Source organism: Sturnira hondurensis, unplaced genomic scaffold, assembly GCF_014824575.4.
Source record: "Sturnira hondurensis isolate 20B ecotype Veracruz unplaced genomic scaffold, ASM1482457v3 Scaffold0001221, whole genome shotgun sequence".
Lineage (NCBI taxonomy): Eukaryota > Metazoa > Chordata > Mammalia > Chiroptera > Phyllostomidae > Sturnira > Sturnira hondurensis.
Genome location: NW_028073852.1, coordinates 848,679 through 866,298, shown reverse-complemented (window position 1 = coordinate 866,298; position 17,620 = coordinate 848,679). Strand labels below are relative to the sequence as shown.

General features: G+C 62.9%; 1 protein-coding gene across 1 annotated transcript; it reads left to right on the top strand.

Moving 5' to 3' along the window:
• Nucleotides 1-187: 187 nt before the first annotated feature.
• SLC25A10 (solute carrier family 25 member 10) lies at nt 188-6,103 on the top strand. Its single transcript, XM_037068904.1, has 11 exons — nt 188-280; nt 2,463-2,582; nt 3,043-3,157; nt 3,275-3,323; nt 3,514-3,555; nt 4,321-4,364; nt 4,523-4,593; nt 4,889-4,981; nt 5,221-5,298; nt 5,773-5,829; nt 5,915-6,103. The coding sequence occupies exons 1-11, from the start codon at nt 188-190 to the stop codon at nt 6,014-6,016; spliced, it is 864 nt and encodes a 287-aa protein (XP_036924799.1). The 3' UTR covers nt 6,017-6,103.
• Nucleotides 6,104-17,620: the final 11,517 nt, after the last annotated feature.

Sequence of the window (17,620 nt, the reverse complement as noted above, 5' to 3'; positions counted from 1 at the left end):
AGCCCCCGGCGTCGACCCCGCCCCGGGTCTAAACACGCCTCTGAGCGCGCGGGCGCATTGGTTGCTCCGGACGCGGGTGGCGGACGGCTCTTTGAACCCGGTGCCGGGGTGGCGGCTCGGGCTTGGGTCCGGGTCGGGATCGGGGTCCAGGTCAGATAGGACCCGAGCAGCTGGCGCTCCTCCAGGCATGGCGACTGAGGCGCGCGTGTCGCGCTGGTACTTCGGGGGCCTGGCCTCGTGCGGGGCCGCCTGCTGCACGCATCCGCTGGACCTGCTCAAGGTGAGGGTAGCGCGGGTCGGTGCTGGGGGGTCGGGCGGCTGCGAGGGGCCCGGGCTCCGCGCCGGTGGGTACTGGCCCGCTTGACCCTGCCCTGCCCGGAGGGCCGCAGTACAGGGCTGGCTGTTCCCCCCCCCACACACACACACGGAGATGCCGCACGGAGAGGGTTAGAGGGAGGCCGCCCTGGCCCTGCGGACCCCAAGGTGAAGCAACCCCGGCGTCCCGGGACCCAGCCTACTTCTAGCTGTTGGCGGGCTCGTCCCCGCCGTAGATCTGCGCTTTACTGCCTTTGTGACCTTGGGCAGTTTCTTGGCCACGCCGAGCCAACTTCTCCCACACCTCTGAGGACGCGTGTCGGGCCAGATGGGAGTTGAGAAGTGTTCTGTGGGGTCACTCGCACTCCCAGGGCATGGACCCAGCCTGCCCCGCCGGGTGGGGTCCTGGCACGGGGCGGGGGGGGGGGCGGGAGGGAGAGGGAATGAAGGCTGTGGCCCCGGGGACTGCAGTGACACGGGCACTCCACCTCAGGCTGCTGCTCATGGACTGGTGGGCGCCTGAAAGCCGTGGGCCCTGCATGCTTGCGGGCCCTACCCAGTGAGGGTGAGCGTCTCAGAGCCCGAAGCATTGACACTCTCGTTGGTTCAGTGCTTATGGGGCAGAGTAAGATATAATTTCCTGGCCTCCAGGACAAGCCCTGTGGGTTTTCTGCCCTGTCTCACCCCAAGGAACAAAGAAGAAAGGGCTGGAGGCAGAAACCAGTCCACCCAGGCAGCTGGCCCTGCATCACGTGGGGCCTGTGGGCAGGGCGCAGGTGCCTGGCCACCCACTTCCGTGCCGGCACCCTGCGCTCTGAGCTCCCTGTGCCCACTCTGGCCCCCTCGGAGAAGTTGGCTCCTGCGGCCTGGGCTGACCTGGGGCCCTCAGGGGTCTCCTGTGCTTCTGTTAGCAGCCCTTCTCGGGAAGGGAAGTCATTACTTCTCGAATTAGTGAGAACGCCAGCCACTGCAGGACTGGCAGTGGGCGTGCATGTGCCCTGCTCTTCCCAGGAGCCCCCCCAGGGCCTCCGACCCCCAGGTGGCCGGATAGTGGGTTTTGGTTTGGAGAAAGAGGAGCCCTCCTGTTCTGTCTGCCTTCCGGATGCCCACGTGGTGCCCACACCCTCCACACACACACCACCACCATGCGGCCCTGGAGTGTCAGGCTGACCAGGAGCAGGCACAGACTCCAGGGCCCTCGGGGCCCCCCTGGCCCAGTCCCATGTCCGTCGTCCAAGGCCTGTTTGGGCGTCACTGCCGCTTGCTCTGCCTCCCAGATGCTGTTTTACTGCCAGGATGGGTCAGGGGAGGCAGGCGGCCGCAGGAATGGGGCCGTCCTCTGGCCCAGGAGCAGGTGGCCCTGTGCCAAGGTGTGGAGGCCAGCCTTGGAGGGAGGCCCAGGCTGAGAGGTCCAAGCTGGGGTTTTTACCTCCGAGGAGGGTCACTGGAAAAATTATTTTAAAGCTCCTTGGACTTTCTGTGCCTCGTATCCTGGCCTGATCTGCAGCCTCTTCTTGCCGGGACAGGAGCTGCTGCCCGCATGGCCGTGGCCACCCTGCCAAGGGCCCAGTGCCCAGTCCTGCCCGGCTTCTCCCAGGCAGCAGGAGGGTGCCATTGTCATCACTGAGCCGGGCATGAGACCCTCCTCCATCCCCACCTTTGCCCACCCTACTGCTGAGTCCCTCCCTGCCTCTTCCAGTCCCCTGTGTGTCTTTGGGCAGCTTTTGAGTCCCCAGAATTTTGTCCCCCAAGAAGGCTGAATGGCGGGACTCTTCAGTCACCCTTGAGGCACCCTGCCTCAGTTTCCCATGTAGAAAATGAGGCTGGGGACGCAGCCCACAGCAGACGCTCAGAGCACTCCGGCAGCTGCAGACTGTTACCCACAGGCCTGGCGAGTGCACCAGTCATCTGGTGGTGTCGCCTGTAAATCACTGTGCAGCAGAGGCTGGTGCCAGGCATGGAGTGGTGTCCCAGCACGGGGAGGGGGAAGCTAGGAGACCTAGGAGGCTTTGCCTCCCTGTGCCTCAGTTTCCGGTCTCTAAGTGGGGGTGTAGTAGTAGCCCTTGCCCTCCAGGTCATTGTGGGAAGGGCTCAGTGCAGCTGTGGGCCAGTTGGCCGTGCTAAGCAGTGGGCCCCACCCCCCACAGGTGCACCTGCAGACGCAGCAGGAGGTGAAGCTACGCATGACAGGAATGGCGCTGCAGGTGGTGCGCTCTGACGGCATCCTGGCGCTCTACAACGGCCTGAGCGCATCCCTGTGCAGACAGGTACCTGGGGCCCCGCCTCCCCAGGCAGGTTCTGGTCCCAGAGCCCATGCTCTGAGCAGCCCGAGCAGGCGGGAGGGATGGCCAGCATGCCCCACGCCTTCACCTGCCCACCGTGGGCACCCGCAGGCATCAAGCAACGTTGTCCTTTTCAAGGCTGCATGGGAGGAATGCGCCACAGGGCCCAGGGCACTGGTGGCCCTTCCACAGGGTCCGCCCTGGCTCACAGCTGGCTGGAGACCTCCACTTACAATTGGGGAAACAGGCCTGGCACCAAAAGGGGTTTGCACGTTGGCGTAGCCACTCGTTGGCCACCTGACCTTGGGAGGGCTGCTGCGTGTCCCCATGGCCCACAAGTGACAGCTGTGCCCCTGGCCGGCTGGGGTGGGGGGCCAAGGGGCACAGGCTGTGCCCAGCACCGTCCTGCACCTGCACCCTCTGAGCTGGGCGCCTTGTCCCCTAGATGACCTACTCCCTGACCCGGTTTGCCATCTATGAGACCGTGCGGGACCAGGTGGCCAAGGGCAGCGAGGGGCCCCTGCCGTTCTATAAGAAGGTGTTGCTGGGCTCCATCAGCGGTGAGCAGCTGGGTGGGCCCACAGCCACGCAGGGGTGGGGGTGGGGCAGGTGGGGGCTGCGCCTGGGTGGGGCCACGAGGGCAGCCAGCCAGTCGGCTCTGGGGTCTGTCGCCCCAGGTTGCATCGGCGGCTTCGTGGGGACTCCTGCAGACATGGTCAACGTCAGGTCAGTGCAGCTGCCCGAGGTGAGGGTCCGTGCTGTCCCCACAGAGGGTCAGGGCCCAGCCTGGAGCAAGGTCCTGGCCCTTGGGGTTCTGGGCACCGGGCGCAGACACCCCGAGCCTGTGGGGGCGAGCCGAGGGAGCCCTGCCGCCTCTGGGGCCCCTGCTGCCCCTGAGCTTGCGCGGTTGTTTCAGGATGCAGAACGACATGAAGCTGCCCCAGAGTCAGCGGCGGAAGTGAGTAGTGGGCCAAGTCCTGCCCTTGGGGTGTGGCTGGCGGGTGCGGTGCGGGGTGGGGGGCCAGGCCAGGAAGGCCCCAGCCACTTACGGGGACTCAGCTGGGACTCCGACAGGCCACCTAGGGCAGAGCGGGGTGGCTGGTGGCTCTGGGAAACCCACACCAAGCACGTCTGTCCTGGAGCCGGAAGGGGTCCGACACCAGGGACCCACCAGCCGGTCAGTCACCAGCCTCTCTCTGCCCTGCATGCACGTTCCTGTGGAAGACGGTTTAGAAGTTTGAGTTTGAACCTTCCAAAGGTTTGGGAGTTGGGATTTACTTTTATGATAAAAATACCATGTTTTCATGAGGCTAAGACGCTGTCAACTCTAAGCTCTGTTTGCTTTGGATGCCACAGTGAAACTGTGTTCTGCGTTGGTGTGGGGGAGGGCACCTTCCACACTCTGGCCGGGGCAGGGGCCATGGGGAAGGCGGACCGAGGGCACCGGGGGAAGGGGCCCAGCAGGGCATCCTGCCCTCCCATCCTCTGGAACAGCTGCACTCGGGACCGGCCTCAGGGCCGGCAGCTCCCGACAGGGCTGGTGCCCAGGTGTCCTCCTGGGGGTCTCAGGGTGGACCTGCAGGTGCTGAGGTCCCCTCAGGGCAGGAGGAGGCAGGGCCCAGCTGTTGGACAAGCCTCTGTTGGCCCCTGCAGTGCTACTTTGGGGGTCTTGAGGCTCTTTCTGGGGAAAACCCTCATGGGGGCCCTTTCTGTGTCCTGGCAGCTATGCCCACGCCCTGGACGGCCTGTACCGTGTGGCCCGAGAAGGTGAGGAGCAGGCCCGTGTGTGGCAGGGGCCTGGGGCAGCCTCCAGCTCAGCCCCAGAGAGTCCCGAGGAGGCAGAGGGGGTGGGGGCACTGTCCACAACCTGGGGGGAGGCCCGACAGATTTGGGCAGGCACCCAACCTGCCCCCTTCCTCCGGCAGAGGGGCTGAGGAAGCTGTTCTCAGGTGCAACCATGGCATCCAGTCGAGGGATGTTGGTCACCGTGGGCCAGGTAGGGCTCCTGCCCGGGCGGGGCTCTCAGAGGAGCATCTGGGGTCCCTGGCCCAGCCCCTCCCAGAGGTCGCAAAGGAGGCAGAGGCCACCGAGCACAGATGGGCACAGGCGGGTCAGGTGTGGGACCTGGGGCAGGCCCTCCGTGTCAGGGCCTGGCCATGAGGGCAAAGTGCCACTCAGGGGACTTCAGAGCAGGGGTGTGGCCGGCCTGGGCGGTGTCCCAGTGAGCCCATTTGCATCCCCTCAAGCCGGGCCACCCTTCCGGCTTTGAGCAAACTGCCCCCCCCCCACAGCTGTCCTGCTATGACCAGGCCAAGCAGCTGGTCCTCAGCACCGGGTACCTGTCCGACGGAATCCTCACACACTTTGTTGCCAGCTTCATTGCTGTGAGTGCAGCCGTGGCATGGGGCGGGGTCCCTGGCCACCTCGGAACCTGAGGGCTAGGGCTCAGGGGGCAGGAGGCGCCAGCTGAGTTGGTGGCAGGGCAGACTGCCGGGTCCCTCTGGTGCCCAGGCCAGAGTAGCTGCTGACGTCCTCCTGTGGCCCTCGGGATGCCTCCGGGGGGCTTGGGGCTGGCCTGTGGGTGTTGAGGGGTGCCCATCAGCGATGTGTCTCCCCTGCCCAGGGTGGGTGCGCCACCATCCTTTGCCAGCCCCTGGACGTGCTGAAGACCCGCCTCATGAACTCCAAGGGCGAGTATCGGGTAAGTGGGGTCCCCACACTGGGGGTCCCCACCCTGTTGCTGCCAGGCTCTGTGGCCAGTGAACCCGTGTGCAGACCCTGGGAGGTGGCACAGGCCCAGGGCCTGGCCCAGCACTGCCTGGGGCCCCACGGTGCCCGTGGCAGGTTCCGTGTCCTCAGGGAGCCTGAGGCCACGCCCCTGCTCCACCCACCTGCCTAGGGCCCGAGGGTCAGCCTGCTTGCTGGACACACTGGGCACCACTCCAGGGCCTGGTCTGCTGCATCAGCTGTCAGCCAGGCGGCTGTGACCTTTGTGCGCACTTGTCCTCCCGGTTGAGCTTTGAACGTTGCTGGCCGTGCTGTGTACTGGTCGCCCGTCACCTGCTCCTGTCAGCCTCCGGGGCCGCCGGCCGGGGCTGGGGGCATGTGTGTGGTCCGCACCTTTTGAGTGAGATGCAGCTGCTCTGTGTATCACCGCGCCTACCTCTTCCTGCAGGGTGTTCTGCACTGCACCATGGAGACGGCAAAGCTCGGGCCGCTGGCCTTTTACAAGGTCCGGGGCAGGGCAGCGTGGGGAGGGTGGTGGGGCAGTGGGAGCCCAGGTCCCAGCCCCTCACTCCTCTCTTCCCCCCACCCAGGGCCTGCTGCCTGCTGGCATCCGCCTCATGCCTCACACCGTGCTCACGTTCGTGTTCCTGGAACAGCTTCGCAAGCACTTCGGCATTGCAGTGCCGTCCTGACGGGGCCAAGGGCCGGGCCGGGCCTGTGCCCAGCGCCACATGCTTCCCAAGTCCACACGGCCAGCCAGGCCAAGCTCCGCCTCCCGCCCCCTGGCCCAGGACCCCCAGGCCCGGGTCAGTGCACCTCCCAGTGACTATGTCCCTCCCTCCCCCAGGAAACCCCATAGCTTCGCCTGCACCCCAGGCCCTGCCCAGCCCACTGGAGGGGGGTGTCCAGCCCAGGGTCTTTCTCTTCCCCAGGTAGGCGGTTATACTAGAAGTGGTAGGGGTGGGCAGTTCAGGTTTCTGGGGGCCCTGGCCTGAGGTTTCTTTCACCAGACAGCTGCCCAGGGCCCTCAGCACTGTCTTCCAGCAGCTCCCCTCTAGGACCAGTGTGTGGGTGCACGGGCGCATTTACCTTAGAGGGGAGGGCCAGGGCTTTATGATGCTCTCCGGGTGGGGGGCTAGTGAGCCCCACGGCTGCCGGCCAAGGAACAAAGGAGACAGGTGCGGGGGCCTCTGAGCTGGGGTGTCCCATCCACCCTCAGTTGCTTTAACAATTTCACCAAAAACCCCAGCACCCAGAGGCCACAGCTGTCTTCAGGGACAGTGCAGTGTCCCTCCCTGGGCAGTGCAGGCTGTGACGTGTCCTCAGGGCCCCTGTCTATGTGGACAGCGGTCACCCCTCAAGGCCCCCAGCAGCTGGGCAGCCAAAACGGGCAGCCAAAGCAGCCTATTCCCCACCAGCAAAGCTGGGGGCTGCACCTGTCTGCTTCCCGGAGACCCTTGGGACTGTGTCCCCTCCCCAGCAGGGGGCTTTTCTGCAGGGTCAGTAATAAAGGACAGTAAACTGCCCTCACCTGGTCCCCGTCTGCATCCAGGCCACTCAGCTGTTTAGGGGCCGCCGGACCCCTCTGTACCCTCCAAAGCAGGCTCTCGTTTGTGCGGAAAGGCCCAGAATGGGAGACATGCAGCCCTGGGCTGGTACAGTCGGCAGCCTGTGGGCAGTGGGGCTAGGCCTGTGGGGGAGCAGAAGCCCACAACCACTGCAGGGCAAGGTGGGTGTGAGAGTCCAGGGGTCTGGTTAGCACTGAGTTGCCAGTTCCAGGTCACCATGGGCCACCCAGGCGCCCCCTTCTCAGCAAGCACCCCCTAGCCAGGCTGGTGGGCCTCCCTGGGGAGCCCCTTTCCTGGTGGTGGGAGGTACCCCCGAGTCAGCCCTGGGCTGTAGGTCCTCAGACAGGTGCAGGGGGCTGGTCAGAGTGCCGCCCTGCAGCCTGTTGACGCCCCGGGACAGTGGGAGCTGCCTGGGGCTGCCCCGGCTGGGAGACCTGCGGGGCAGATGCAGCATCGGACCCGTCGCGCTGGCACGTAAAGGGGAGGTTGAGGGGCCACGGTGGCCGTACAGCTGTGACGACCGACCGAAACCCACAGGCTCTTCCGAAAAGCAGCCAGCGCGGCCTCGGCTGGGGCGCCCTGTAGACCCACCCACTGGGTTATCTGGAGCAAGTCCCAGGTGCTCCTCCTGTGCAGAGTGCTTCCCGGGTCTGCGACAAGGGGCCTTGAAGGAGCCGGGGCTACAGCCCAGGCCCCGTGCCTGCGGGGCCGGCCGAGTTCTGTACCGAGTTCTGTACCGAAACTCCAAGGCTGCGGCTCCTCCCCAGTCAGGACGCAGCGTCAGTGGAACAGCCGACTGGTCTTCCTCTCTCTCTAAATCAATTTAAATATTTTGAAGTTTAAGCTACGATGGTAACTGGCTATGTGTAGGAACACAATGGTCAGTGTCCTGTCACCAGGTTCCGGGGCCATCCCTGTGCTGCCCCTTCGTGACCAGTGTCCCACCCGTCCCCACCCCTTCTGGGCAGGGTCAGCCACATCCTTCCCGTTGTCTCCCCCTTCAGATGTGGCCCCTCACTCTGTTCTAGAATTTCCAAAAGCTGGCACATAGCTCTGCATTCAGTCTCCCATGGGGGACACAATACCTGGTGTGCCGTGTGGACAAGTGGGGTGTCCTGCATCTTGGGGTGTGGCCAGGTCTGAGGCAGCCACTGGCTGGAAATGCAGGGCCTGAAGCCAGACTCCCAGGCCCCCTGGGCAGGTGTGGGGACAGGCACACCTCCTGGGAAGGGCCCCAGCGCCCAACTCTGCCGGGATTTGGGGCCGGCACGTGGGCTGAAGGCCGAGGTGGGAAGCCCAGTCAGTGAGTGACCCTGGAGCGGGAGGGGAGTGACAATGGTCACAGGGAAGGCTGCTGCTTCTCTCAGACCCCAGGTGAGTGGGAAAGGCAGCAAGTTCCAGTAAAATGTCAGAGGGAGACAAACACACAAGTTCCCATATTTGCAGAATCCAAAGAACAAAATAAAGGAACGAAACAGAAACAAACTCACACAGAACAGACTGACGTTCTCTGGAGGGGAGGGGAGGGCAGGGGTGGGAGGCTGGATGAACACGGTGAAGGGATTGAGAAGGACAATTGGGTTTTCACAGCTTGGCCCCAGAGCCGCCAAGTCTCACACGGGGAGCCCAGTCAGCGACCTCGTGAGATTGGGCGGCGCCGGCCGGGCGCTGAAGCTGGGGGAGGGGCTCAGTGAACCATGTCCCGGCTAACCTCCAGGTCCCTAACACCACACACCTGAGACTAGCACCAGTTGTCAAGGCAACGGAAGTTGAAAGGGGAAAAAGGCAGCAGGTTCCAGAAACCAGCCCCCTGGCGTGTCCCTCCTTGAAGCTGTCGTGGTCAGCCCACCTGTGCGCAGGGGCAGCCGGCACCTCCCCAGCCTCCCCCAGCCAGGCCCATTGTGCAACCCGCCCTGGACGAGGACCCAGGGGAGAAAGTGCCCTGTCTGGTTAGGCAATTTGGCAGGGGTTGGCCTGGCCGGGGACCAGTGCAGGGCAGAGGGCAGAAGGCGGAGCTGGTGGGGCTGGAGATGTCTGGGGCACTGGGCAGGGCAGCGGGCAGGGCGCTCCCCTGGCTCCCTGGGACAGTGCAGCCCCAGCCCTCAGTCCCAGGTCTGTGGCCCCCACTTGCCGGCCCTCTGCCCTCAGGGGGAGCTAATTAGCATTTCCCGGGTCAGCTGAGGACTTTTTTTTTTCTTCTCAGTAGAGTCTGTTTACTAAACGGGACAGGGAAACGAGGCAGGAGAGAGACCTGGTGGGGCTGCCTTAGCTCACTGAGAAGTCAGAGAATGGGGCTTTCGGGGTCTCACAGCCACTGGCTGCCCACTGCTCCCCTGGTCGCGTCTTGTGGGGATCCTTAGAGTTTAGGAGGCGCTGCCTTTGGGGGACAAAGTGGGACAGGGAAGGCACAGATGTGCTCCTGGGAGGGAGATCGTCACACCCAGGTGTTTTTCTTAAAGAAAGCGGAGATGCCATCTTGCCTAGTGTGGCTCAGTGGATTGAGCATTGGCTTGCGAACCAAAGGATCGAGGTTCGATTCCCAGTCAGGGCACATGCCCAGGTTGGGGGCCAGGTCCCCAGTAGGGGGCGCATGAGAGGCAACCACACACTGATGTTTCTCTTCCTCTTTCTCCCTCCCTTCCCTTCTCCCTAAAAAATAAGTAAAATCTTTAAAAAGAGAGAGAGAGCCCTGGCTGGTGTAGCTCAGTGGATTGAGCGCGGGCCTGTGAACCAGAGGATTGCGGTTCGATTCTCAGTCAGGGCACATGGCTGAGTTGCAGGCCAGTTCCCAGCACGGGACACACAAGAGGCAACCATACATTGGTATTTCTCTCCCCCTCTCCTTCCCTTCCCCTCTAAAGATAAATAAATAAAATTTAAAAAAAGAGAGAAATGACCTTTTACAAAAAGCTGCGGGATAAGTATTGGCTGTCAAGAAATCCCCACAGGGGCACCGAGAAATTCCTGCGGGAAAGCGGTCCTTTCCACAAGCGATGCAGACCACACGGAGCGGCGCCTTGCGGAACAGCGACTCTGGGCCCTGCCACACGCACACAGACCTGAGCTCTGAACGGCACAGCTCACGCTACGAGACGCGGACAGACGAGCAGACCTCGGGATGAGAACGTGGAGAGGCTGGAGGCGCCCTGTGGCCTAGGCCTCCCTTCCGGTCCCTTCCTCACAGTCACGCCCTCGGCCATGCACAGTCAAGGCCTAGACACCGTCTCTCTGGGTGTCATTTTGCCTGGTCCTGTGGCTGACAACTTCCTCCCTCAACAGCCCCCTCCCTCGGGTTGGGGCCACAGAGGCTGCAGCCTGGCTGGAGGAACTTCCCGGGGCCGCTGACCTTGTGTTCCCAGGGTCTCGTGTTCTTATGGCTGCGGAGTCACGCCCAGGTGTAAGGCCCAGGTGTGTGAAAGACTCTCTTCGCCCCACGCCCACCCTCTCCGTTGTTCATGTGCATCTAGTGAGCACAGCTGGGGAATGCGGGGAACGAGGCCTCTCTGAGGGGGGACTGGCCCTCGTAGCCGGACAAAACCCAGACAAAACCTCCTAACTTTCCTGCAGTCCGACCTCTGCCACCTGCCGCGCATCGCCGCCTCCTCGATCCCAAACACGGAAAGGAAGCGGCAAACTGCTGTTCTGGGGCCCCACGCGGGGCCCACAGAGGCCCCCGGCGTCAGTGATGGCTCAAACGGACGCGTGGAAATGCTCTGCAGGTTGGACCTTACGTCCACCTGCCGTCTCTGCCCCCACTGCCAGCCGCCAAAGGCTGGGTGGGGGTTCAGGCCCCGCCCCCGTGATCCCTGAGCCCGGCAGTGACAGACAGCCAGGATCAGCCACGGGGCCAGCTGGCCGGTCACTTCTTCCTGAAAGCAGGTGTTCCTTTGACAGCAGCTGGTCTCCCCTGGAGCCCGCTCTCTGTCCCAGAAGCGTCCCCCCGACAGAGGCCCCTTCTCCAGGGGGGTCTTTGTCCTCCGCACCTGTTATCTGCTCGAACTGCTTTCCTCTCCGCCCTCGGTGCGACCCCTCAGCCTTCCCGCCAGGGCTTGTGGCCACGTGGCGTCGGTCCCTTTGTCTCTAGTCTGTTTCCTGGCACTTGAAGGACCCAGCCAGCTGCCCCACACCCCAGCGCTTTGTTCCCAGGCGCCTGCCCCCCGTGGTGGCGGCTTTGTGCCCCTCTGTGAGCGCTGGCGGCTGATTGGAGGAGGTGCCTCTAAGTCTGTCTGAGTGCCCTCCCTGGAGTTAATTTTCCCCAGATGGGGTGCTCATTCCACCCCCACAGCCTGGGGCTTGCTTTCCATTTCTTTCTCCCCCCTCTCCCCTCCCGAGTGTGAGCGGGCTACAGTGTCCCTCTTCCTTTCCTGCTTCCTGTTTCTGGCTGGCTCCACGCACCCAGTTGCTCTGTCCCAGGCAGTTCAGGGCCTCAGCTCCTCTGGGGTTTGGTGACCCGCTGCCCCTCCCCCCAGCCCAGGGCGCAGTGGGGACTAGAGCAGGGAGCGGCTCCCTCCCCCTCCTCCCAGGCCACACTCCCACCCAAAGCTCAGTGGCTCCCTGGAGCCAGTGGACCAAGAGAGGGTAGCACTGCCCTGGTGATCGGTCCCAGGTCAGTCCCCAGGGTGGGGAGACCTGGAGGGCTGGGTGGGGCGGGGCCCAGTCCTCCTGACTCAACGGAAGACCCACAACCCTGCCCAGGCAGAGCCCTGGCCGCAGCCCGGAGAAAGAATGTGAAGGGACTGAGTGCAGATTTGACCTCGGCTGCCCGGGCCCCAGACCGCCCCCCCCACCCCACCCCACCCCCGCCGCCACGGCCAGGACTTGTCAGCACCAGCCAGGTTCCGCCTCTGCTCCCCACGGGGGACCAACCAGCAAAAGTCAAACCTGCTCCTCCTGAACCCCCCAGGGCCAGCCCACTCCTGGTTGGCGGCCCTTGGCTTCCGCAGGCCCCAGCTGGCCACGCCTGGGCCCCCTTCTCGCTCACAAGCTCCCCCACCTCCCCCCCACCACCACCTGCATTGAGTCTCTGCCAAACACAAGCAACAGTGGCTGATGCCCTGCCACAGGGGCTCTGGGCACAGGCCTCTGCTCCTTCCGGGGGGGTCCCAGGGTCACACCCAAGGCGCCCCACCCTGCAGGTTTCACAGGTGGAGGCCCCGCCTGTCTGTCCCTCCACCTGTGGAGGCGAGAGGTCCCGCTCTCAGCCCTGCAGCAGGAGCTTGGCTCCAGAGTGAGCACTGGAAGGCCGGTCACATCCACAGCCAGAGGCCGACGTGAACGGCGGATGAGCCGGAGGAAGCTGCATGCAGAAAGCAGCGGGCCCCGTGACCGTGCAGGCCTGCAGAAGGACTTCAGAGGGACAGGCCTTACACCCGGCGGGGACACACACCCATGGCCACCCGCACAGCAACAGAAAGAGTACACGGCACAGGCTAATGCCCATGTGTGATTCTTAAAAACCTCCCCGGAGAGAAGACGATCCCTGCATCTGCTGAAGGGCACCCCCTGAAAGAGGCGGAGCCACACCAGTCAGGGCTAAATAAACGAAAAGGTGTGAAGAAATTAAAGCTGTGCATTGCAAACTGTTCTATTATCAAGCACGCACACAGACAACCCACCAGAGAAGGCATTTGCAGAGAACGTGATAGAAATCCCCTAGCACGTTAGCGACACGCTCCTACAAACCACCACAGTGAGCACACAGACAACACACGGGCGGGGTGCTGTGTTTAGGAGTGTGCACCTGAAACCTACACAATTTTATGAGCCAACGTCACCCCAAGAAATCAGTTAAAAAGAATAAAGTAAAACGCGCCACCTTAACCATGTTTAAACGAAGAACCACCTAGAGAAAAGTGAGCTTGAGAGCTCACCTTCCGTGGGCCCGAGACCCCGCACCCAACAGGGGCCTCTGGGTTACGAGGCACAGTGACCGGTTTAAACTGGTGGGGGGAGAGGAAAGGTGTTGGCTCACAGAACTGAAAGGCTTGGGTGTCCGGCTTCAGGTCTGGCTCCATCCAGGTGCCTCACCCAGTCCTGTTTTTCTGTCCCAGCCTGGCCATCGTCTGCGTGGCCTCACTCCCGGGCAGCCTCTCCTCCAACTGTGGCCGCATTCCACCAGCTCCAATTCCCCACGGGGACGGGGGCAGGGGGACCTGGGTGACGTTTCATTGACCTGAGCACCTGAGCTGTTTGCCCACCTGGGTCAAACGCAGGCTGGCCATCTGAGCCTGGGTGTCTAGCACCCCCAGACTGAGTCGGGGCAGAGCCCCCAACAGCAAAACCAGGACATTGTTGACAGAAAAGTTGGGGAGACTAGGGAGCCCTGCCTATCACCGCCCAGTCTGGAAGCTAAAACCGCTCGGGGTCCTCACCTGCTGGAAGGACTTGTTCTTTCGCCTAACGATGGGGAGCACGTGCCGTGCGCCCTGAAACTCCGAGCTCGCTCTCCTGGGGCCTCCAGGCCTGGACTCTCCTCCCATGGACTGCAAGAAGGGGCGCGGGAGCCGGCTGGCCCCGGCTGAGACCCCAACGAGGAGCGGAGGGAGGGCCCGGGTGCAGGTCGGGTTCAGGTGTGAAGAGGACCCCGCTGGCCGGTGGTTCTCAACAATCGCACAGAGTCAGCACCTGGCCCAGCCATTTCTCTCCTGGGTGTGTGGACACTTGAGAGCGCGGGAAGGTGGCCGCACAAGAGGCTGCGGGGCCGGGGCCACAGCAGCCGCACTCACAGTGGCCAAAAGGCGGGAACCGCCCAGATGTCGGGCAGCGGAAGCTGGACAAGCAAACCGCAGGCGGCGCAGACAGTGAGCGGCGAGCCGCTCCCAGCCTGACAAAGCACAGAGCCTGGTACCCGCCGCATGGACCCACCGTGGGACCTTGCTCTCCGCCAAGGACAAACATCGCCATGAGAGGCCCTGGCACGGGCAAGTTCGCCAACAGGGGTGTTTCAGCAGCGGGTTAGAGCCGGGGCGGGGGCCAGAGCCCAAGAGGCTTCTTTCTGATGTGAGGAGATGTCCTCAGACTGGCTGGTGACAGTCGTGCGACTCTGCGAATGTGCTGACAACTGTCAACTGCACCTTAGTGGTCACTCCTTGCAACTGAGGGAAGAAGGGAGGGACGGGGTGGAGGGGGCCCTGGGACAGCTGTGTCCACGGGTGATTTGGCCACATGCCCCTGTCCTGGTGAGTCCCTCTGCCCAGGGTGAGTCCCTGACAGGGCAGCAGGAGCACCCGTGAGGCTGGGCGGGAGTGAGCCTCCGCCCCATCTACTTGTCTGCACTCTGCTGGGAAGTTGGCCCTGGCGGAGCAGGGCTGTCCCTGCGGTCACAGGCCTGCCCAACCGCGCTCACCGCCCACCTGGCCTGTGGCCGCCCGGGAGAGGCTTGTCACTCCCCGAGTGGCCACTGGGTGGCAGCCAGGTGACGCCGACGGCCAGGAGGGCCTATCGCCACTGGTGAGGTGACCAGTGGGTGCTGTGGCTGCGGGAGGGGCCTGGCGGGCACCTTGTGGGGGGGGGAGTAAACAGAGGAAGGGTGGGGCAGCATCGAGTGCCAGGGTTGGCCGGGAACAGAAATGGTCTGCGGAACCCACTCTGGAAAACGCTGGGGCCCAGATCCGGTCCAGGCCGCTCACTCAGCGGAGGAGCCGGCACCAGGGGGCCTCACAGACAGGGCAGCTGGCGGCAGGGCACCAGAGCGCAGGCCTCATGCAGGCCACTGTGCCCTCCGCGCCTCAGCTGCCCGATCTGGGGGCTCGTGGTCGACGCCGACCTGCCCCTGCTCTTGCGAGCCTGGGGCAGACACGGGAGGGAGGAGGGGCTGGGCAGGGTGCACGGGGTGACGGATGGTGGCGCTGGAGGGACACGTGGGCCTGTGTGGCCTGAGCCGGGCTGGGGACGAGGGAAGTGAGAGTCCTGCCCCTGCCCCACTCTGTCCTGTCGACAACTAGGGGCACCCTCACCCCCCGAAAGCCAACCGAGTGCAGCTTTCTTTTCCGAGAGACAGAGCCAGACCCCACGAGGGTTACCCAGAAGCCCTGGACCCCTGTCCTGGGCTGTCCTCTCTCCCCATCACTGAGAGTCCCCAACACTAGCCAGGACCGGAGAAGCAGCCATCCCTGCCTCCGCTGGCCCCCAAAGCCACCCCAGGGGCCACACCCCAGTGGCAGGAAGGAGTCAGTGACTAGTTCTCCGGAGCCCCACCTCCCACGACAGGCCCGGGAGCCCAGGTGCCCCCCACCCCCACACACCATGGGAGTCTGTGCTCCCTGGAGGCCTGGACCCTGGGGCTGCGCCTGTTGGGCTGAGGCTGGACCCGGTCCTGTCCTGGTCCACTGGTCCCTCCAGCCTCCTTGACTTGAGTTTCTGACACCGCGCGGCAGCAGCAGCCCCGCCGACATGGCCCGCTTCCAGACACTGGGCTTACGGGTGGGGGCAGGAGCCTTCGGGTGCCCGGGGCGAGGCCGGGTGTGGGCAGCCCGCTCCCGGGGGGAGTGTGGAGTGCCAGGCTCACCTGCCGCTTCCCGCCGGAGGGTCGCGGGTCCTGTGTCTGCAGGGTCCCTGCTGCTCCTCCCCCGAGGGGCTCCAGGTCCGTGACCCAGTGGGCGTTGTGGCTGAGAATGAAGCAGGATCCAATGGGCACCACATCCCCGCGTCGGACACCTCTCAAATCTTTTATTGTGCCAAAACACAATAAAATATAATAAATAGTGTAATAATATAAACGCGTAATAAACCAAACACGGGCTGCCTCACTTTACTGTACATCAAAGACGCTGCGTGCCTATCGAGGTCCGGCCAGCGCCCCTGCCCCCAAGGCACACCGGCGTTGTCACATCTGGTGCCACTGCTTGGCCTCTGAGCTACCGCACCCTCAGGAGCCCGCGGCTGGTTGACACACTCATTGGTTGACTCCTGTATGCGCCCCAACAGGGAATCGAACCTGCCACCTTTGTGTATCTGGATGACGCTCTAACTGAGCTATCCATGCAGGCAACTGAGACTTTGTATACTTTTGTTTGTCTGAAGTGCTTCACAACATTTTAAAAAGAAACTATCTAAAATAGATACAAGTACTTCATAGATTAGGAAGTACAATTGCCAGTGATAAAAATAGTCAGGGGAGCCCTGGCTGGTGTGGCTGGTGTGGTTCAGTGGATTGAATCCTGGTCGGCAAACCATGAAGGTCACCAGTTCGATTCCCAGTCAGGGCACATGCCTGGGTTGGGGGCCATGTTCCCAGTAGGGAGCTAAGGAGAGGCAACCACACACTGATGTTTCTCTCCTTCTCTTTCTCCCTCCCTTCTCCTCTCTCTAAAGGTAAGTTGATCTTTAAAATAGTAATAATAATAAAGTAAAATTGAAGTTTCTTCACTCTGTCTCCTTACCCTGCTGTACTTTTCCTCCCAGCCCTCATCAGAACCCGGCATCGCAGTCAGCACGCACTGCTTTGTACTGCGTGTCCCTGCCCACCCTGGCGCCCGGCCACAGTCGGCGCTCAATCAGACCTGCGCCGTTGGCCTGGTGGCCAGGTGGCCCAGTCGGGGACGGGTCTCCGGGTCCGGGGGTGCTGTGCTCTTCTGTGGGGCTCACGGTTCAGGCTCATACCCTCACGGTGGGAAATTCGCCGTGGAGGTCAGGCGCGCTGGGTGTACCGGTCCACGGGGGGCGCGGGCTTGCGCAGCGCAGTCATCTTAAGTTTCTCCCGCTACGTCCACAACAGGGAACAGGCAAAGTCAGTCTTCCTAATGCCTTCTGTGGACCCCTAGGTCGGAAAGAGGGTTTCAACGTGTGGCCGGCACACGAATGATTTATGGGTGGTTTTACCCTCTGGTGTTTGGACTAAGCCTCAAAAATCCTCCGGGGTTTACCCTGCAGCGGAGCGCTGCTCCGTTAGGGCCCGCCCGGCTCTAGGTTCGAGAATGACCCTCTGGCTTCCAGGAGCTGCGGCCTCTGCCCTGGCACAAGGGCAGTGTGCCCTGGTGGGCACAGCCAGGTGTCCTTCTGACCACACTCAGGCCGGGGAAACCTGCTTCCTCCAGAACTCCCGGTCCCTTCGGTTCATTCTGGTTACTTTGACATTTCACCGCGACGCATTTTTTCGCTGGTTCATCTGTTCGCTGTTTCTTTGCACGTCGCCCGCCAGGCCACACTTCCCATTATTGTCCTTGGCCTCTCCCCAGTCTCTGCTCCCTTTGCTGAACCTCCAGCGAGAGTGCCGGGCCTTCCATCAGGAGCTGCCCCCCCCCATTCCTCTCTCCTCGCCTCCGTCTCCAGCGCCCTGTGCTGTCTTTCGAGAGAGGTCCCCAGCTCGTCCTTCCAGCTGTCCCCCATATTCTGAGCACTGCAGACAGTACGTCTCGGTTTCCGAGGGCTCCGTCTCGCTCTCTGCCTGCTTGCCCAAGTGCCTGTCTGGGTGGGAAGTGTCCTTCATCTTTCCCGTCTCGCTAAGGCCAGCCGTGTTGTTAAGACCTTTCTGAGCCCTGGCTGGCGTAGCTCAGTGGATTGAACGCCATTCTGCAAACCAAAGTGTTGCTGGTTCGATTCCCAGTCAGTGCACATGCCTGGGTCGTTGCCCAGTTCCCAGGGGGGGGTCACGTGAGAGGCAACTATACATTGATGTTTCTCTCTCTCTCTTTCTCACTCCCTTCCCCTCTCTAAAAATAAATAAAAACATTTTTTTAAAAACGACGTCTCTGGAATTTTCTTTTGTTCCCTGTGCCAGCCGGTTCTTCC